Source organism: Gopherus flavomarginatus, chromosome 5, assembly GCF_025201925.1.
Source record: "Gopherus flavomarginatus isolate rGopFla2 chromosome 5, rGopFla2.mat.asm, whole genome shotgun sequence".
Lineage (NCBI taxonomy): Eukaryota > Metazoa > Chordata > Testudines > Testudinidae > Gopherus > Gopherus flavomarginatus.
This window is the reverse complement of record NC_066621.1, coordinates 135,747,001-135,769,707: the sequence shown is the minus strand read 5'-3', so window position 1 is coordinate 135,769,707 and position 22,707 is coordinate 135,747,001. Positions and strand designations below refer to the sequence as shown.

Below are 22,707 nucleotides of genomic sequence, written 5' to 3'. Positions count from 1 at the left end.
GTCGTACAGTAGCTGGTCCTCTGAAGGGATAAGGGGCCCAGCCTTTCTCTGACAGGTTCCACAAGAGGGAATGAGGCAACTCAGGTTCACCTGGGACTAGTTAAGTCACTGAGTTACTGGGAAGCAGTTAATTAGGCAGGGAAACACCTGGGCATGATAAAAGTGAAGCTACACCCAACATAGGGGAGCTTGGAGAACAGAAGCTCCTGGGGAGAGGAATGGTTCCCAGAGCTCAGGAAGAGAAAGCTCCTAGAGGGATAGCTTCAGGGAGAGAAAACAAGTGAGGGAGGCACAGCAGCAAAAGAAAGCCAGAGAGAATGCTCCTGGGTGGGAGAGTTTCCAGAAGGAAGGGATTACGAATGCTAAGTCTCAAACCAACCTGGTTCCTATGAAGAGCTTCCCCAGGCAACAGTAGAAGTCCTAGATTAGAGGAATTATATGATGTCCTGAGAAGGGTCCTTGCGGTTTTGCCTCGGGGGGGGGGGGGACTTTGATCCAAGAGGAGGGACCCTCCCCAGCTAGTGCCAAGAGGCCTCTGACTTGAAGAGGGTTCCAGTTTATGACTGCCTTGCTGGTAAGGGACTTTGTGTATAACTGGGTTGATGGACTAAGGCTGACTCAGCCCCCCTCTCCTCTAGCTGGAGGTGCTGATGGGGAGGTCTACCCATGTGATCTGCTTTTGGGACTGAATAAACTACACACCTCTGGAGGGGCACAGTTAAAAAGCAAGCTTCAGTGGAGTTATTAAAAGCCTCATTTGGAGAAACTAAGGCAGAGATACAATGGCTGTATTGCACTGGGCTGTGAGGGGATGCTCTAGAGGTGTGGGCCCCCATTACAGCGGGGTTATGTATGTGTCTATACAGAGGACCTCAGTGCATGCACTATCCTTGTTATAGGGTGTTGTCTTGACTACCCATTTGTGAGTAGGACAAGGATAATATCTGCAGGAGCGCTTACGGCAAAAAGGAGCAGCTTTGGCCATTGTTGTATGGATGTGGTTTGTAACATTTGTTTACGATCTTTGTGCTTATAAACAAACAAGCACCGTAAGAGGTGGGTGACTGTTTTGCACACAGTGGGCTTCAGAAAAAGTATTTAAAGCTAAGACTGCTTGCTCCCTGTTTTCTGCTGCTAGGGGCTTCTAGCCACCAGCTGTTCTGTTCCTTCTTGCTTCTCGGCTGCTTTGACATGTGAGTTTGCAGCGGGAAACACTCCTTTTGCCTTGCATTTCCTCTGCCTCCTGCAGGGAACACTGAGGACCAAATTCTCTGCCGGTGTAAACTGGTGCAGCTTTATTGATGTCAATGGTATGACCATTTAAACCAGCAGAGAATTCAGCCCTGTGCCCTCGTATCCTTTCACTTTCTTCTGTGCTGGTGTGTTTAGGTTTCTTCTGATCTAAACCTCACTTCTTGCTTTAAGGAATGTTTTATAGTCACTCTTTGTGACCTTCTCTTGTTGAGGGGCTGAAACCCCCTTATGGGCTAGAAAGGGATAAGAGCCAGTTAGTCACATCTATTACACCTGTGCTGTAACTAATTAGCTATTTTTCAGGCAGAGAGGGTGGGACTAGGAGATGTCAAGTGATAACTTCATGGACAGCCAGGCCTCTTAAAAGGGGTGAAATTGAGGAAGTAGAGGAACTTCTGTGAAGTGCCCTGAGCCAGAGGCTGAAGAAGAACAGTCACCTCAGGAAGACTCGGACTGCAGGGTTAATGCTGAATACCAGAGTTGGGGAGAAGGAATGAAGGCAAAGCCCAGAGGAAAGGCTGATTTCTTGAGACACTTTGGATGCTAGTTTGAATTTCTCTTACCCTGTAACAGATCTTCTCAGCTGGAGCATTGGATCATGCTCGAAGGCAGACTGCCTACATGGGGTGCTAGGTCTGAAACCCCTGCAATAAGAAGCTTTTGACAATAGGGGGCGCTATGGCAGTGAGTGCAACTACTAATTCTTTTAGATGTTGGGTTAAAATTCTGTCCGGTTAGAGAGTTGGCAATTATTTAAAAACAGCCCCTTTGTCAATATCACTAGATTTATTGAAATGAAAAGATTTTTTAAAATCTAGTTTTACTTCTTACACTTTATGCTGTTCTGCTTGCTCTTTCCATCTCACTAAGTTTGAACAATTAAAATAAACCAGTCCAATATTGCTTTTGTTTCCACATTCTGATTTTAGCAGGGTGCTGAAATGTTCATTTGTTTAAAAAAACAAATCCTTTCCCCACTGGACTTAAGAAACAAAATCAAAAAAAATTCAAAAGATGCAAGTATTTCTGTTGGTGCTGAGGTTTTTGTAAAATCTTGTTTTTACAAAATCTGAATTTCAGGCTACAGTTTGAACCAACTTCGTGGTCTTTGTAATCTTTTCAGCTTGTTGAGATCTTGAGCTGGTATCCCTGGCATTAAAGCAAAATGCCCTGTTGAATTACACCAGAAAGTCCTTTGGTTCCAGGTAGGCACCAAAGGGTTAAAACCCCAAAAGGCATTCAACTCAACAGCATCCAAGTGGCCTTCAAACAAATCAATTGCTAATTTAATTTTAACTCTCTCCCACCCACAAATTAGCTGGTGGCAATTTAAACCCTGAGATGATTTCATTGGAAATATTGGTAAACAGATGGGCTCTGAATGCTGTGGCCTGTTGCTAGGAGACTGGCCATGGATTGGGTAAGTGGCTCCCTGTTCAATATGCCCTTGGCCTAATTTATTTCTGTCTTCTGCAGGCCATAGGGCACTGAGTGCTTTATCTGGTTGCCTGTGCTTTTATGAGGTCAGAAAAGTGATCAGTAATTAGTAGGTGAAAAGTACATAGACTACAGAGATGTCTAGGGACATTCTTCTCATTAGCACACTGTTCCCAGCTGAAGCCTTTTTTTGCGAATGAACCTCACATGAGGCAACGGCTGAAGAAATGTTCACGTTTGAAAGAACAGAATTCATACACCTTACAGGAAAGCCCAGAGTCTTCAGTTTTCTGTTTTTAGCCAATGACATTTAGATGGAGAGTTTCTTTAATAAAACCCTAAAACACCTCCCCTTCCCCCAATAATACCTAGCACTTCTGTAGCAGGAATTAATACAGAAAATCCCATCAATCCTGGTTTTCAGGCCACACTCAGATAATGGTGCAGGGGGCATTATCTCAACTGCTACCAAATCCCTTATCCCTCGCTCACCTGGTGACTGGCCAAGACCAGCAAGCGGGTGAAAGGCAATGGACTGAAGCTAAACATGCATAAGTAGGAGGGAAGAGGAAAATATTTTGAAGATCTGGTCACCGCCGTCGTGCCTCCTGCTGCTGAGGGAGTCTGCCCTCAACTATCCAAGTCAGTTTGCTGCCTTGGGATTCTCCTGCTTCTAGATGCTCAAATAGCAGCAGCTGCCTGGCTTCTGTGGCTGGCAAGAAGACTGGACCTCTGCTGTCACTTGATGATGATCTACCCTCAAATATCCTCACCTCCATGACTTCCAGGCCAGATTACTGCAACTTGCTATGCCTGGGAATGAATGCACTGACCGTAATAAGCTCCACGATCCAAAATGCAGCAGCCCACCTTGTTAGCAACACTAGTCATGGAGAACATATGACCCTGTGCTCTACTCACTCACTATAAAACATCTTTATGGTCCTCTATGGCATCTGGGCCAAACTTAAAAGAATGCCTCTTGCTCACAGACCATCTATTTGTGTCCTGCTTACTTATATGGCCCTTGGTACTGAAGTACCATGAACAGTGAAACACCAGACTCACTTCACTTTTCACCACCTAAGTTACATTTTAACTCAGCTCAGCCTTTTTCCTTGTGTGTTAACAGTGCAGTAGCAAGTGGTATTTGGAAAGATGCTTTCCCAATGGCAGGAAGTTGTCTCCCAGGCGCTGATGGAGTAATGAAACCTGATGTCCTAAGTAACAAACAATGCCAGTGCATTAAGAGATTAACAAATCTGTACTGGCTTCTTTCCAAATGCTAAGCATAGAACCAAAATACTGTTTCATCCAGAGATATCTGCTATTGCCAGGGCTGTAAATGATACTGCAACCTTTGTAAAAACGTTTATACTACAGTGGCCTGGGACACAGGGCTCCTTTGCTAACTGGGGCTTCTTGACAAAGATTTGTTACTTACCCTGTTTAGTGGTTGGGATGTGAGGCTGTGTGAAGATGTACCTCAGTACCTTTGTGCCTTTTTCAGACACAAAAATAAGTTAGTGTGAGACTTTTAAATGTAGCTCATTATTCTGCTGGCTGACATCTCCGCCATCCTTAAACACATAAGAATAAAGAATGCTGGTGCTGTGGGAGTAGTGATATACCAGGGTCTTTCTGAGTCTGCGGTTCGTACTGTGCACGTTAACATCGATACTGGTGTGTTAAGACATGTACTTCTCTGCTTCCGGTGACTGTTCTGAACAGATTCATTGGAAGCTCTTTTCTTCTCATTTTGAGTAGGATCGAATGCTCCCATTCCCTGAACCGTGATTGAGGATGAGGGGGAAATGAAGAAGCTTTCCTTTCTCCTTTCTCTTTCTTCTTGTTCATGATAATCAGGTACAGATATGGTGGGACTTTTTTGTTCAGAGTTTTTTTTTGTTTTGTTTTATTCTTTTATTCCAGCTGCTTCATTGTAGACCCATTGTTTCCCTCCTGTTGATCTTTAATTCCTATGTCATCTCTACCCACAGGAATTGATAGCTGCTTTTCAGGGCTACCCTTGGTAATGCTCTAAGCCAGGCGCAGCATCTAACAGCGAGTGTTGAACAATATGATAGAATTGGCATTTAAATGTAGGTGGCACCCTCTTTCATATCAAGACTCATTACATCTCCCGAGGCATCATCTAATGCTTTCTGCAGCCTTGGAGCAGAATTTGACTATATTTTGGACACGGCTCTTTGTTAGTGTAGAGTTGCAAGTCCTAGTGTCTACTGATCATGTGGGCTCCTGACATCAGCCATTCTAAGGAATTCACTGGCCTATTCCAGTGAAGGTTTTGTTATCCTACTTTGGGTTGGGAATTTACTCCTGGTTTTGTGGTATAACTCAATGTTATCATGCCAAATATCACCATGAAGAATGCCACGTTGTTGGAACAAGATTAATTTATCCTCCAGGACAAATACAAATAGGTGGCAGGTATACTATGTTCTTGGGCTGAATAGTCCAATATGATCCATGGAAACATAGCCATTTTGCCATTCACAGAACCATTTTTCTGCTGTGTATTTACCTCGTAATCCAATGTTTAATATTTTCCATCATGTAGCATTTCATAATAACATTAGTTTTGCTTTTGCTGACTTAAATTTAACTTGAGTTAAATTTTGCAAATGACATTAAAATGAAACCTAGTTAAGCACCGAGGTCCAGTTCACACAGGTATTCAAGCATCTAAAAATGCAGATAGGTGTCTAGTGGGATTTTCAAAAGTGCCTAAGTGAGACAGGCACCTAATTCCCATTAACTTTCAATGGGAGTTAGATGCTTTAATATTAATCATGTTTATTACGGCAGAGCCTCAGGTCCAAACAAGAATGGGGCCCTATTGTGCTAGTCGCTGAACAAACACAGAGTAGACCATCCCTGCCCTGAAGAACATACAGTCTAAATGGACAGGATGGACACAGGATGGGGGAAGGGGTATAATACACAAGCAGAGCGAACAATGTGCTGGCAACCAGCGTCATGTTAGTTCCACAATATTTTTTGTGGGGGAGGAGGGGAAATTTGGTTTATTTAAGAAGGGATCAGCTAAGTGGAAAGAAAAGGGAGAGGGTGAGAGGAAGTGAGAAATAGTGGAGCAAACAGTCAATCAGTGCAGGGCAGAGAAAGTCAGAGCACATTCTGTGGTTCTGAGGGAATGTGCAAAGGATCTTGCTTTTGCAGTTCTGGGTCAGCGGGGTGCTGGAGGGAGGGGTGGCCCCCAGCTGGGCCTCATTTTACCCCCTCCCCTGAAGTGCAGCAGTTCCTGTTTGGCAGCTTTAGTCCTTACCAGCTGGAGTCTTAGGTACTTAGCTCTGTAGGCATCTAACTCTTAAGGCCTGTGGTATAAATTAGGAAATTAGGTTGGTATAATTATAGCGCTCAAGGGTGTGAAAAATTCACCCCCCTGAGCAACACAGTTAAACTGACCTAGCCCCCCGTGTAGACAGTGCTTGGTCAATGGGAGAATTCACCTGTCAACCTAGCTACTGCCCCTTGGGGAGGTGATTTACCTACACTGACAGGAGAAGTCCTCCCCTTTGTGTAGGTAGGGTCTTTACTGAAGCACTACAGTGGCACAGCTGAAGGCACGGCTGCAGTGTTTTGTGTAGAGACAAGTCCTAAGTGAGGCAGGTACCATCTGAATCTAAATATACTCTCAGTTCATATGTTTCCTCTTATTTGGAAACTATTGTCTCTGAAACACCCAAATAGAGGACATCTGCCACAAGCAGTTGGATCCAGCACAGATCCTGACTGCGGGGAGTGGGAGCTGCCATAGACGCTCAGAGAATGAAGCTGCAAACAAGAAAGTAAGTTACATGTGGTAAATGGTATTGCTACTGTAAGTGCATTTAGTACAGCGGAGATCTCTAAAGTAGCATCCTGCTAATGTGTTTACTTCAGCGTTTGTCATGTTAAACTTGGGGAGAAATCACTGAGGAGTCAGGGCAAATTTTAATTTTAAACATACATGTTTTACCCCAAATTTGTGATTTAGGTATGTTTTTCCTTTTTCTGCATTACCCACATTCCTCACCTCAGCCCCAATTCCCAGAAGCTCCACCAATCTTCCACCTTGCAGCTCTGCCTTAGGCTCTGCAGCCTGGGGGAGAGCCTTGCTGCACTTCGACAATGCACCAGCTGTCTTCCAAAGTCCATGACTTTTGATATTTAAGCTCACCCAGAAAACCTGCAGGCTTCAGAAATCTGCTGTTCTACTCCTGTGACATCATGGTGCGCAGGATTCTGAGGGGAGGGAGTGATCTGATTTTTGACGGCACCATTTAACGGACTCAATTTTATGTGAAAAGCAGTAGTGAAAATCTTTGTCCCCTTCCAGTCTCCAGCCTCACTCTGCAGGAGAAGTGGAGTCCAAATGCTTATGCTAGCATCTGTCCTTATTGCCAAACCTTTTTTTTAAAAAAAAAAAAAAAAAAAAAAAAGTACTTAGAGAGCTAATTATCCCTATAAAACAGGAGTGTGAGAAACAATAAGAGCTGCCACTGGAAGGTTTTGTGTGAGTTTTACCACTCAGACAGTCTTTAAAATAACCTCTGCCTGGGACAAGGCAATTTTAAGACTACAGGACTGTATAATGTTAATATCTGAACATTAACTATTTAATTGACCCAATCCACTCCATTACTGGGAGACAGAGGAAGCATTGTTTTTTCCACTTCTGGAGAGGGAGCACACCATAGAGCTGGGATTAGCCCCGCCCCCTTGCGCTCAATCCATGCTTTGTACCTTAGACCGGGATGCCTCTTATACTGATAAAATGTGCCCCTTATAGTTAAATGTACCCATTTGGCTAAGCTGCAGGTATCCAGTTAGGAAGGAGACCAAATGCCTTTGAACCACAGGTGCTGACTATTTTTTCCTGGTGGGTGCTCCATCCCCACTCTGCCCTGAGGCTGTGCCCCACTCCACCCCCTCCCCCAAGGCCGTGCCCTTGCCACACCTCTTCCTGCCCCTACTCTTCCCCCTCCCCCGAAACCGCTTCCAACAGCTCCTGCTCCACTGGCCACCCTGGGTTGGCTGAACAGCTGATCGGCAGACAGCCCAGCTGGAACCTTTGGGGCTGGTGGGTGCTCAGTGCCCCCTATTTTATTTCCCAGGGTGCTTGAACTCCAGATCACCCATGAAGTTGGGGCTTTGAACCATCTCAGACAGCACTGCCCCACAACTATAAATTAGTCTGCTCGCATCTCCCACACTCCCAAAATTAAAGGGACCCCATACTTGTAAGTTTCATAGGTGCCAAAGGTCAGTTTTGGGTAGCAATGGGAAACACCATGAATAATCCACAATTTTTAGGAATAATCCTAATGACAAACTTTCACCCCTGTTTACATTGTTTAACATTTTCTGCACAAGGAAAAAAATAAGTCATTGCTCTGCACAAGTGAAAGGGCTAGAATTACTTTCTTTAAATGAAAGCTGCAGTGTATAAGTTGTCCCAAATCAGGTTTCATGGGTTGTATGCATGAGCCTGTTTCCACTCCGACTCCCATTTTCCACCATCAGGTCCTTCACATTGTGGGATGATGGTTGTGATCTCCATAGGTTTATAGTTTCTACTGGGCCTCGTGTGGCTTCTCTATCCAGATTTGGCATTCCTGGAGGATTTTCCAGGGCAAAGGTATCCTAGAATGCATTGCAGGTTGCTGACCTAGGGGAGCCTAGATTTGAACAGAGCAGCCGTTTCAAGGTAGGCTGTGAGATTGCAGCTGGCTGGAAGCTTGGCAGTGGGATTATGATCTGATTTTCATCAAAGAGTGGGTTCCTCTGGGGGATAGGAAGAGTCTTTTCTGACCTGGAAAGCTTATGTGGAATGGCTGAGCATTTATTTAAAAGACCAACAATCTTAAAGTATTTCTCAGTCAGTACCCCCAAACCTGTCAGGGTCATTCCTGGGAACTATTGCGGTCTGGATAATTCCTGAGGAATCCCAATTTGAAGTATTTTTTTTCCTTCTAATTTTAAAAGTAAGGCTTGTTTTTATTTTTAAGAGTAGTTTGTCCAGGCCACACTAAAATTAACTTCTTTCAGGCTGCAGCCATGCAGGTAGCAAATAATTCTTGCTTGTAAATACTATGAACGATATTGAGCATAAGAGCCCAGATTAGGATCTGCTGCCCTGGGGAACAGGGGGATCAGCAGAGTGCCAGTTGAATTTGTGCATTTCCACAAATACACATGTGAAATTCCCAAAATGTTTGTCTGCAAATTAGGAATATAGCCCCTGGATTTAAGGAATATGAGAGCCACTAGAGCTGGGATGAACTAGGAAATAAACACAGTTTGGAAAGGAGTTAAACCTCTCTTAAAAACGGGAGAGTAAAAGAAATCACACTCAACGGGCAGGTGCCAAAGAACTGGATTGCAATTTCTTCTTTTATTTTAATATCAGCCACTTCTGCATCAGATCTGCCATTAACACTCCCACATGTGCAATTGCCTCTCTGGCACACTGAGCTCATATCAGCTGTGAACATTTGAGCCTCCCTTTCAAATCAGCTTGTTAGTTTTGTTGTGTGGCAATTACTTGGTCCAGGAATGGTACACATATACTTGGGAAGTTGAATACAATCGCAAACTTGCCTTATTTCCCTAAAGTACGCCCTACTGATTGCTGAGAGAAGGGAGAATTATCATTATTTTAATTTAAGATCTCATTAGGGCCATTTGATTTTTGGATCAGAGAGTGACTCAGACACGAATGCTTTCCCTGTATTTGCTTCTGTTTAAATTCAGAATTACTTAAAGTAAAAAGTACCAAGGCAATTTATGGCCTTTTTTGTAAGTACTGTTTAAAATTTCTGCTTCTTCCTAAATATAATTAATCAAAATCCTATATCCATATTTTTTTCTTAGTGGTTTTCCTGATCCAAAGTTGATCTAGTTGAAGTCAATGTTAGACTCCCACTGACTTCAAAGACAGACCTTTGTATGTGGGCATAATACACAGAGGATTAGATTTTCATAGGACCTTCTTTAGCTGTACCTAGGGTTGCCAAATTGGTAATATTTAAAAACCAGACACTACAGCAGGAGTTCCGGAATCTCCCCTGCCCTGCCCCTTCCCTCTGAGGCCCCACCCATGCCCCATAAGAATGGCCATACCAGGTCAGACCAAAGGTCCACCTAGCCCAGTCCTGTCTTCCGACAGTGGCCAATGCCAGGTGCTCCAGAGGGAATGAACAGAACACGTAATCTTCAAATGATCCATCCCCTGTCTCCCATTCCCAGCTTCTGGCAAACAGAGGCTAGGAACACCATGCCTCCCCATCCTGGCTAATAGCCATTGATGGACCTATCCTCTATGAACTTATCTAGTTCTTTTTTGAACCCCGTTATAGTCTTCCTTGGCCTTCACAACATCCTCTGGCAAGGAGTTCCACAATTGACTGTGCATTGTGTGAAAAAATACTTCCTTTTGTTTGTTTTAAACCTGCTGCCTATTAATTTCATTTGGTGACCTCTAATTCTTATGTTATGAGGAGTAAATAACACTTTCTTATTTACTTTCTGCACATCAGTCATGATTTTATAGCCCTCTATCATATCCCCCCTTACTCATCTCTTTTCCAGGCTGAAAAGTCCCAGTCTCCTTAATCTCTCCTCATATGGCAGCCATTCCATACTCCTAATAATTTTTGTTTCCCTTTTCTGAACCTTTTCCATTCCAATATATCTTTTTTGAGATGGGGTGACCAGCTCTGCACACAGTATTCAAGATGTGGGAGTACCATGAATGTATATAGAAGCAATATGATATTTTTTGTTTTATCATCTATCCCTTTCTTAATGATTCCCAACATTCTGTTCACTTTTGTGACTGCTGCTGCACACTGAGTGGATGTTGTCCGAGAACAATCCACAATGACTCCAAGATCTCTTTCCTTGAGTGGTAACAGCTAATCATTGCATAGTTAGAATTATGTTTTCCAATGTGCATTACTTTGCATTTATCAACATTGAATTTCATGTGCCATTTTGTTGCCCAGTTACTCACTTTGTGAGATCCTTTTGTAGCTCTTCACAGTCTGCTCGAGACGTAACTATCTTGAGTAGTTTTGTATCATCTGCAAATTTTGCCAGCTCACTGTTTTACTCCTTTTTCCAGATCATTTATGAATATGTTGAATAGGACTAGTTCCAGTACAGACCCCTGGAGGGACACTCTCTCCATTCTGAAAACTGACCATTGATTCCTACCCTTTGTTTCCTATCTTTTAACAAGTTACCAGTCCATGAAAGAACCTTCCCTCTTATCTCATGACAGCTTACTTTGCTTGAGAACCTTTGATGAGGGACCTTGTCAAAAGCTTTCTGAAAATCTAAGTACACTATATCCACTGAATCCCTCTTGTTCACTTACTTGTTGACCCTCTCAAAGAATTCTAGTAGATTGGTGAGGAATGATTTCCCTTTACAAAAATCATGTTGACAATTCCCCAACAAATTATGTTCATCTGTGTGTCTGACAATTTTGTTCTTTACTATAGTTTCAACTAGTTTGCCTGGTACTGAAATTAGGCTTACAGGCCTGTAATTGCTGGGGTCACTTCTGGAGCCCTTTTTAAAAATTGGTGTCACATTAGCCTTCCTCCAGTCATTTGGTATAGAAGCTGATTTAAATGATAGGTTACAAACTACAATTAGTAGTTCTACAATTTCACATTAGAGTTCCTTCAAAACTCTTGGGTGAATACCATCTGGTCCTGGTGACTTATTGCTGTTTAATTTATCAATTTGTTCCAAAACGTCCCTTAATGACACCTCAATCTGGGACAGTTCCTCAGATTTGTCACCTAAAAAGAATGGCTCAAGTGTGGGAATCTCTCTCTCATCCTCAGCCATGAAGACCAATGCAAAGATTGCATTTAGTTTCTCCACAATGGCCTTAACATCCTTGAGTGCTCCTTTAGTATCTCAATCATCCAGTGGCCCTACTGGTTGTTTAGCAGGCTTTCTGCTTCTCATGTGCTTAAAATTTTTTTTGCTATTAGTTTATGAGTCTTTGGCTAGTTGTTCTTCAAATTCTTTTTTGGCCTTTCTAGTTACATTTTTACACTTCATTTGCCAGAGTTTAGGCTCCTTTCTATTTTCCTCACTAGGATTTAACTTTCCCTTTTTAAAGGATGCCTTTTGTCTCTTCACTGCTTCTTTTACTTTGTTGGTTAGCCACGGTGGCACTTGTTTGGTTCTCTTACTCTGTTTTTAATTTGGTGTATACATTTAAATTGAGCCTCTATTATGGTGTCTTTTTAAAAGTTTCCATGCAGCTTGCAGGGATTTCACTTTTGACATAGTGAATGCAGAAATTAAAAGGTACAAACTTCCTAATTTTTGTGTCGTCCCCTTTTCTGAAATTAAATGCTACAATGTGGGGCTGCTGTGGTGATTTCCCTGCCACAGGGATTTTAAATGTAATTATATTATGGTCACTATTACCACGTGGTCCAGCTATATTCACCTCTCGGACCAGATCCTGTGCTCCATTTAGGACTAAATCAAGAATTGCCTCTTGTGGGTTTCAGGACTAGCTGCTGCAGGAAGCAGTCATTTAAGGTGTCAAGGAACTTTATCTCTGCATCCCATCCTGAGGTGACATGGACCCGTCAATATGGGGATAGTTGAAATCCCCCATTATTATTGTTTTTTTTTATTTTTATAGCCTCTCTACTCTGCCTAAGCATTTCACAGTCACTATCACCATTCTGGTCAGGTGGTTGGCAATATATCCTTATTGCTATATTCTTGTTATTCAAGCATGGAATTACTATCCATAGAGACTCTATGGTATAGTTTGGTTCATTTAAGATTTTTACTTCATTTGATTCTACTCTTTCTTTCATATATAGTGCCACACCCCCACCAGCACAACCTGTTCTAGCTATCTATGTTTCCAATGATCAAACCTCCCATTACTAATACCTGTCTCTTCATAATAACTGGGGTTCCCTCCCCCAGAGAAGTATCCTCAGTGCGAGAGGATACCACAACCTCATCTGGAAGGAGGGTCCCAACTATGGGATTGTTTCCACCTGCTCCAGTTGGATGTTCTCCTTCCCTGAGGCTTTCATCCTTCTCAACAGCACCGGGGCTGTCAGACCAGGGATGGGACTGTTCTACTATGTCCTGGAAAGTCTCATCTCTGTACCTCTCATCTCTGTACCTCTCTGTCTCCCTTAGCTCCTCCAGTTCAGCCACTCTGGTCTCCAAAGCCCGAACACAGTCTGAGGGTCAGGAGGTTCTTGTACCGAATGCACACATATGCCACCTGCCCGAAGGGCAGATAATCATACACGTTGCATTGGGTGCAATAAATTGGACAGCCCCTCTGGTCACTTAGGAGTGGACTTTTTAAAGTCTTCCTGAGTAGCCCTGCCCCCTGGTTAAGGGGTTGTTGGGTGCTAAAGGACTTAGGGATCAAAGCCTCGTTAAGAAGCTCTCAGCCTTGCCTAGCAGGCCATTAGCCTCAGCATACAGTCCCCCAAACAAACAGACCAGACGATATATTTCAGTCAAGCAGCAAGCACCCCACCTCTTCCACTGAGACCTGCCCCTGCCCAGCTTCTTCTCCTGAGGCCCTGCCCCCGTCCACCCCTCTTTCCCCCTTTCCTCCCCCTCCCACACTTCTTACCCGGGTAAGAAGGGACTTGCCTGTGGAGCTGGCGCTGGGAAGCTGCAGCTGCCTGACAAAGGTAGGAGGCAGCCCTGGCTGAGTAGGGGCTGATGCAGGTGATGGCTCGACACCACCTCGCCTCCTCTATTCGCAGTAACTGGATGTTGGGTGTGTGGTCAGTAGATCTGACTTGACACTGTCAGGTGCCCTTTTTGACCAGACTTTCTGGCTGGAAACTAGGCTCCTGGCCACCTTAGCTATACTCTTCAAAACTGACTTATTCATCTGAACTGCACGCACAAATCCTCATTTGCATGCACATGTGCCTCTTTTACACATGCAAGTACAGGTTTTGCGTGTGCACACAAATGTGGGATCAGCAGTGTTGGTGGGGAGCTTCATGAAAATGTAGCACAGAAAATGTAAGGGTACCAGTGTCTACATCAGTGCTTTTCATTCCTGCTCCTTCTCTGCTGATTTAATGTGCCCAGATTGATTGATATGACTAATTAATTATCCGTTGGAACCCAGTAAGCAGAAGTTTTTTAAAAAGCATTATATATTTGTTGAACAAAATGTTCCTTCAAAAGAAGAGCCATTCAGGTTTATAAGAGTAGTTTAGAAATGCTGCTAACTGCAGTTCAGAGAAAAAGGAAGTTGAGGTACTACAGGCTTTTCTTTGGGAGCTGGATCCAAAACCCATTAAGTCAGTGGAAGACTTTCTGTTGATTTCAATGGGCTTTGAATCAAGACCTGGGACTGCTGCTTAGGGAAGTACTTGCTTAGCCCATACTCGTGTGGATGGGGTTCTCCAAATTAGATATAAATAAAAAAACAACTGCAAACTTTAACACAGTAGTAAAGTGGCCTGCATTGCAGGGAGTAAAGCTTGTGCGGGTGTGCAGTGTTTCTGACTCTTGTGATTTTGTGAATGTCATAATATTTGTTGTTGTTTTTTAAAGTTCCTGGAGTCAAGTGATGATGTGAGAATCTCAGCTTTCATTTACAAATAAAATGTGTTTCTAGCCCTCACGAATGTGGAGAAAATGTGACACAAATGTATCCTAAAGGATGTGAAACCAGAAGACAGATGAAAAGAATTAAAAGTTTATTTATTTGTATTTGTAAGCCACTCCTATGCTTTCTTGACTCATGGTTTTTGAAATGTTGGGGTTGGGTGTGTGCATGTGAGTGTGTGTGAGAGTGAGAGAGAGGTGGAGGGATGGTGATGGTCAAAGCTCTTCTGTGCCCCATTTATTTCTGCTGTGGGAGAAGTGCAAGAACATTGTATTTAATGAGGCTTGGTTTAACCTCCAGCTGTGAACACAGGCTTAGTCATATTCTGTGCTTAAACAACTTTTTAATAATTTTATTACAAGCCACTTTTGTCCATTTATGGAGACAGAGATTGAAAAAGGCCAGTTAATCACAGTATGAAAAGCTGTGAAGTGGTAATATCATATAACTTTATAATGCATAAAGAGGTGCAAATCACACAGATCTCAATGGTTATCTGAAAAAATTCAAAGAATGGTACATAGAAGCTAAGGATTAGCTTGAAAGAATTCAAGATGAACATTGCCAATAAGTTCAGTTATGAATTCGAGATTAATTTTGAGAGAAATTCAAGATCAACAATGTGAAAAGAATTCAGGGGAATATACAGAGAAACATCGATCTCTGCTTTTTTGTGTGCGAGAGAATTTTAATCCTTGTGATGTGTCTCACTGACAACCTTAGACATTGAGGTTGGCTAACCATGTGTCCCTACAGTCTCTCTAATGTCTCAGCCATGACCAGGAAAGATGTCCTATAGGGCTGGGAAGAGAGCAAATTCCAAAGCTGGTTAAATTTTTATCATTGGTACATTTTTTTTAAGGGAAAAATTGCCTTTTTGACCAAAATAAACATTGTTGTGGAAAATGTAATTTGTTTTTACAATTAAAAATGAATTGAAATTTTTGGTAAGAATTTTCATTTTCCAGTTTGGCTTTCAGGACAAATTTTTGTTTTTGAAAATGTTTTTTTTTTTAACCAAAAATGGTTTTCAAAATGAAGAATTCTTAGCTTTTCAGTTTGGATTTTTCATAAAATAACAGCAACAAAAACCTTAAGAGATTTGTGGGAAATTTAAATAAATAAATAAATAAATATCCCATGAAAAATCATCATACTTATTTTGTCCAGCTCTGGCTAATTTTCTCTGGCCATTCAAGGCCCAGTTCAGCAACATACTTAAGCACATGAAAAACTTTAAGCACTTTAGTAATCCTATGGAAGTCAATAGGCTCAATTCTCCACTGCATCTGAGCTTGGGTTCGTGCATGTAGACGTGGTCCCAGCTTTAGTTAGAACAACTGAGGGGTTGGTCTAATTTGCACCAGTGGAGAATCAGCTCTACTCCTTCTGGCCTTGGAATCTGTGCTCCTGCCCCACCACTGCTCCATCCCTTTCCCAGCACCCCCCTATACAGAGTTTGGAGACCAGCTTAGCACAGCTGCTAGCTTCACTGCTTCTGTTGAGCTTAGGGTGACCAGATGACAAGAACAAAATATTGGGACATATGAAGGGGTGCCGCTGAAGCACACACACACACACAAAATAAAGCCTGAGTGCCACCGGATCACAAAACATATATTGGTCAGGACGCGGGACAAACAACCAAATATTGGGATGGTCCCAATTTTATTGGGACATCTGGTCACCCTAGTTGAGCTTCAGAGGGGCAGCCGTGTTAGTCTGGATCTGTAAAAGCAGCAAAGAATCGTGTGGCACCTTATAGACTAACAGACGTTTTGGAGCATGAGTTTTCGTGGGTGAATACATCTGACGAAGTGGGTATTCACCCACGAAAACTCATGCTCCAAAACGTCTGTTAGTCTATAAGGTGCCCCTAGTTGAGCTGATACTTGTGAGCTGTTCTCCTCTGCAAGAGGAATTCTCCAATGACTCTTTTTGGCTGGAATCGATCCACTTTGCCCCACCTGAGTGGGGCAAAGGGGCCAAAGGAGACTACTCCCAGGCTTAAAGTTATACATGTATTTGAGCACCTTGCTGAATTGGTGCCTCAGTCCTTGGCTTCTCCATGAGTTTGCCAACAAAAGGGGCTGATTGTGGAGCTGACTGTTGTGCTATAAACACCTTCCACTGGTCTGAAACTCCCAAACTCATTGCATACAAGCCACAGACCAGCCACTGAATGGCAATGGAAACAACTCCATTTTGTATTTTAATACAGTACTTATGGATGTAAGAGACTAAAAGCCCTGAATCTGAATCCTAGCACCAACCTCAGCTGTTCCAGTCCTTGGTCTCTCACTCTTGAGCAAAGATTGCCAGTTAGGTGATTATAATTATATACTGTATTTTCATTTGAGCTGATTACTTGAGCCTCACATGAGTTATTGGGCTGATCTTTCTCTGCTGGTATAAAAATGAAAAGACAAGACGACTATTCTTGAATGTTAATGATGTATTAAAGCTCCCTGTCTCAGTTTCTACAGAGGACAGAGAGCATTGTAACTGGCACTGTTTTTTATTGCTTATACCCCATGGAGATGCTGATAACAAATATTTTTACAATAGAGTTTTACATGCTGAAATCTTCTGGTAAACCTCTTGTTAACAATCTCCTGCTATTCATTAATGCTTCTCCACAGAATTATCTCTCCTCTGTCAATTAAGAACTCCAATTTTCAGCACTTTAACCAAATGACATCTGCTGTTTTTCTTCTTCAAATCTTCATTTACCACTCCCTGTCTAAGCAAAAGCCAGTGAGATGTACAATCTGAAATCTATGGGCCAGAGTCTGTTCTCACATCAGTTTTTGACACAAGAGGAGTTACTCCCAATTTGCTGTTGTATAAGGCCAAGATCCAGCCCTATCTTAAAAATCTAAATACACACACACACAAATAAATTCTGTATTTTTCATTGGAACCCCAGTTGTTTCCTGTGCCACTTTTTCTCAAAGGCCCCTGCTGCATGTTGCTCCCACAGTTGTCATCTTGTTCCAGAAGAGAGAAACACAAAAGGAGTTTGGGTGTGTCACCTGTGAAATTAACTTGAGCTTCCCCACTTGCCTACTGGATAGGGGCTCAGGAGACCTGTGTTGTTCTTCCCAGCTCTGCCACTGGCCTGCTAGGTGACGGTAGGCAAGTCAGGTTACCTTCTGCGCTTCTGTTTTCCTGTCTGTAAAATGGGGATAATAATAGTGACCTTTTCTGAAAAGCACTTTGAGATCTGCTGATTAGAAGTGCTATAATGACATAGAAGATATTAAACAGAGGGGTACTTAATTTCATCCCTTAACTTTCCTTTCATCTGCAGTATTTTGAGAAGTTTCTCTCCTTTAAAAAAAAACCCCACCCAAACAATAAACAGTCAGCTCCCAAAATACCCAATACTCGTGTAAATTTAATCACATGCGAGCAGTCCCATTGAAGCTAATGGGACTGCTCAGATGTTCTTAACGTCGTACATGTGTTTTGCTGAAGCATGATTGGTAAGAATATCTTTAATGGCTGAAGCTTAATTCAGTTTTTAGTTAATGTCATGATAGATTGTAGGGGAGATGGTAGGATGGGATCTGAGGAAGTAATGGCTTGGGGTTTACTTACTGGCATTTAAAAATGCAGCTGCAAAGCACTGATGGACTGCCTTGGAGCCAGATAAAGATGTGCAGCCTCCATTTAGGTCTTGACTAAGGATGCTGATAGTTTCAGCTACTGGAAATACCAGAAGCAATGTGGCCAACACTGTTTGTGCCATTTTACATGTGCTGGTGCGTTGTGGCCAGAGTATACAATCCAGGGGATTGCTTCTTGTATTCAGGTCAGAGTGGCTGTGACCGTGGGGCTTTTTACTTTTCTCTGCAACACGGAGGGCAGGTCACTTGCCAAGATCATCTGGGTATATCTCACTTAATCCATTCCCTGCCAATGCAGGGGCCTTGGGCAGTGGTGCATCTTGAGCCTGTCTGTTCTCTGCTGGTGGCACACTGTAATTTAATTGCCTGTGGACTGTAATACTTTAGACTAGTTTTGATTGTTGGGGTTAGTGATTATTAGTGGTCTGTGATGTACAGGGGGTCAGACTAGATGATCTGGTGGTTTCTTCTGACCCTAAACTCTGTGACTCTGTTAATCTGGATTTGAGAGCATTACCCTACTGGCAACCCTGGCCATCCATACAAGAGTGCGTGTGTGTCAACTCCGGCCATCCGTATGTGTGTGTGTGTGTGCACGCGCACGTGTGTGAGTGGGAGACAGAGATCAATTTCAGTGGGAGTTGGATGGTTAAATACTCTAGACAGCTTTGAAGCTCTTACCCATATTATGTATGTTCCTTGTGTGAAGCTAGCTGACAACTTGTATGCAAAGCGTCTGTCTCAATCATCAAATTAAGCCTATTCCAGTCAAAACTGGATTCCTAGGGAAGTCGTATCCCCCTCCATACCCTTAATGGTGGTGTTGAGGACCCATAAAAGCTCTGTATTGAACAGCTGGAGAGTTCTTCTGGTGCAGCCAATATGGAAAACAGCCATAAGACTGTCTTCTAAGCACCTCCTCACAAGCCCTGGCACAGAGGGTGTGCAGGGAGGGGCAGAGCTGGAGATAGGAAGGGCATGTTGGGAGTGGGGTCACAACACTTAATGCTGCAGGGATTCTGGGCAGTGCTGCAGTCCACAGGCAGCTGGAGATAGGTTGCTTAGATAGCCACCCAAGATGGTCTATGTTGCTCTAGGGGCTGCAGAGCAGCCCAGGATCAAGAGGGTGCAAAGGTGGCTTAACGCTACCTAATCACATTCCTTTTAAGAGGTGCAGCACAGAATGTTGCCCCTTGTTCTTGTGGTCAGGCCTAGTGATATGAGAACATGGCCAGGAGGCAGAAATTCTTGGTTCTGTCACCAGCCCTTCTGCCGACTTGCTGTGGGATCCTGGACGAGTCATTTAAGGCCTTTTTTTCTGATTTTACTTACATCCATTTAAATCCGACGTAACTCTATTGAAGTCAATGATTTAACACTGAGTTTAATCATGCTGAATATTTTATTATAGCACGGTTATGGCTATTGAATTCAAGAGGAGTTCTTGTAAGGTAAAGTGTTATTCAGTACAAGTAAGGGTATAACAGTTTGGCCAATTTTGTCTGAGGTTCCCCATCTTTAAAATAGGGATATTAGGCTATTTGTGTTTATTTGTCTCATAAGGAGTTATGTGAGTCTTAATTTATCAATGTTTGTAAAGACCTTTGAGTTCAAATTTTATCTTGCAAAGCCTGAATGTTAAAAAGGTCCTATTTTAGTAATCTGTAATAAAGATTAAAGTTTACCATGACAATAAAGTGTCTTTTATTTTAATTAAGATTTAAATTGTATAATATTCTTTTGTTCCCTCCTAGCTGGCTGACCGCAACAGCTTGCCAAGAAATTTCATTAAGGTAGCGAGATCTAGTACATTTATAAGCTGTGAGCTTTTGGGATCTGTGGGACTGCCTCTGAGTATTGGTGGTGGCTGTTTGGTGCACTGGTGGATCTTTCTTTCAGAGGCTCATGTTGGCAATTTTCCATTTTTAATCATCTGAATGTATTAAATGCACTCCTAATTATGTCTAACTTCTGCTCTGCATTGGTAATAAAGATATGGGTAAGTCTGTCAAAACTCAGACTGTACTATCAAAATTACTATTCAAATCAAAGCCATGTGCCAGTTTGAGGAGCTCACAGCTAAATGGCTTCTGGACCAGTGTGTGTCTGGAATAATAGCAAAAGCTTTCAAACTAAATCTTCCATTTAATTACCCAGATGCAAACAACTGACTGTTGAGTGTCAAAATTGAGGCAATTTCAATTACTAGAACAATTATGGTGCAGTGAAATGCTGCCAGTAGGTGGTGAAGTATATACACCACAGCAATAGGCAGGTGACTTAGATAATATATTGTACTACTGTCCATAAGCACATTGGCCGCTCTCTAAATTAATGCTTAGAATGATCTACAGGCCTTCCTCAGTAAATTGCACCTAGACACTGCAGATGACAACATGTGTTTCCAGCTTCTGATATCCCGCACCCACCTTTTGGCTGTCAAATTTGAAGGAACTCGGCCCCTCAGACTGTCCAGTTCTTCACCAGCCTCACTTATCTAATCAGCTTCCTGACCTGTGTCCCCAGATATGAGCTCATTCCTACCTCCTCCCAAGTCTGAGGGATCTTTACACTGCAACATAGACATGTTCTTTCACTCTCTTTTCTACCTAACCCTAATTTTATCTATCATCCTCATACACACACACACACACACACACACTGAACTTTGGTCCCAGTTCTACCAACCTCCTATGTACTGGTTCCCACTCACCTGTACAACCCAACCTCCCTCCTACCCGCAGCTGCCTCCTTTACCTACCCGCACAAGAGCCTGAGCTAATCAGCTTCTGATTTACCCTTACTTCCTCCACAACTGAAATCAGAGTGCTTCCATATACCCAGCCAATCAGGATTCCAGCACTCAGAGTGCTAACTTTCCACAGGTCTCCTACCTGAAGCCTAAGTGGTGTTCTGGACCTTTAGAGTGAAGCTAAAATAACCAGAGTGAAATTAGCCCCTATGGAGAGGGCCAGGGCCTATAGAGCAATAAAGTCCCTTAAGCGTTTAAATGGTCCAGATGTCTTGTCCTGCTTCACTGGATGGGGTGCATTTCACCTTAAATATTTAAATTAGACAAAAAGAGCGGAGCAGACCCTAAAAATGGAAATTGTCCATCTCTCTAGAGGTTGGGATGCTGGTGTGACATGTACACGCTTTAGAGCAAATCTTTTACAATGGTGTTGACAAAAATACAGTATATTGCAACTGTTGAGTTTATTGCAGATCTAAGAATCCTTTCCATTTAGTTTTACTGCATGCTAAGATATATTTTCCTCTAAAGCTCTGTTGCATAACAGGTGTAACACAGTTATGACGTTATGACCTGTGGGTATCATTTAAAAGTGATCAGAAATCTTGGCTACCCTCCAAGTTCAGGAATCTGCATTTCTCTGAAAGAATAGATGACACCACCAATGCCAGTAACAGTTCAAGATAAAGTTGTGTGTTAGTGGCCTTTTCTATTCTTGCAAGGAAAACTCAGAGCCTTGAATGCAAGGCTAAGCAGGTAAGTCAAAAGTAAATGAATCTCAGCTATTTTGTTTTAAAATATCATGCTCTGCGCATAATTGGTTTGTGCTTTTGGATCTTAAATATACTTTGTGTGTGTGTAAGATTTCCCATTCACTTTTCATAATGCTTCTGCTCAGAACGTACAACAGTCTGAATATCATTTTCCTATGTAAAAGCGCTGCTGTTCTGTTTAAAATGAATGCCAGTGGACTAAAGGCCAAGTTCTGATCTTACACCAATTTTACACCATTCCAAGGCAGTTGGCTTTATGGAGTTACTCCTGATTTACATGGGGGAGGATGGGATAAATGAAAGCATAATCAGAGCCTATGTCTGTCAGGTTGCTATAGAAAAGTCCTTTTCATATGGAGGGGGCATGAGGGGGGAACCTCCTGTTGTAGTGGCTCACCTTGCCAGGCAATGAGCTGAGCCCACCAGTATAACATGCAATCTGCTGTCTCTCTAGCTCACCATCAAGAAGTTAAAATGGTTGAAAGGTGAAGCGTACAGTGCAGTGTCTAAAAGTTATGACCACTGGGATTTCCAGAGTCCGTGACATTGTCTGCAGTTGTCCACTCAGTGCTTCCCAATCCCCTCCTGAATGGACTCCACTGACAGTAAATAAAAACTCCAGACACGCAAGTTATCATTAGTAGATGCTCTTCAACAGTGCAGGGCTTCACAAGAGTGATGCTTCTTTCTGTTTTCCATGCAAATTGGACTATCAAATGCCAGCTTTGACAGACTGTGGGAAGGTAAAAAGAAGAAAAAATTACCCAGGAGGAAAACAAGCAAAAACAGACAATCTGACAGAGCAACCTAGGGAAAAGGCTCTAATACTTCAGAGCATGCGGATACAAATGGAGAATCTACTTTTTTCCTCCTGTACAGGTCTTCAGCTATTTCAGTTGACGACAAAGGAGAGAACAGTATTTTCAATTAATGAGCACTTATATAAGTTCTGTTCTGAATGCTAATTCATTGATTATTGGAAGCTGACAATGTCATTTTCTAATATTCCTGGGTTATTTTAGAACATAGTTCTAATTTAAATAGTTCCATAGCTTTACTAATCTTATACATAAATGCTGAGAAAGATCTGGGTGGCTATCAAGCAAATTTGGATCTTTCTCTGTTTAACTTTAATATAGGAATGATCCATTTTATTATATCATAGTGCAGGGGTCGGCAACCTTTCAG

At 42.5% G+C, this 22,707-nt stretch overlaps 1 protein-coding gene across 3 annotated transcripts in view; it reads left to right on the top strand.

The window, feature by feature from the left end:
• CCDC85C (coiled-coil domain containing 85C) overlaps positions 1–22,707 on the top strand; it is a 161,233-nt gene that overhangs the window by 96,964 nt on the left and 41,562 nt on the right. Inside the window, exon 3 of one of the 3 annotated variants that reach the window (XM_050954217.1) lies at positions 19,749–19,787. The exons of the other annotated variants lie outside the window; for them this stretch is intronic. Coding sequence (XP_050810174.1) covers positions 19,749–19,787 — 39 coding nt within the window. The remainder of the gene's footprint in view (positions 1–19,748; positions 19,788–22,707) is intronic. 3 annotated transcript variants of the gene reach the window in all.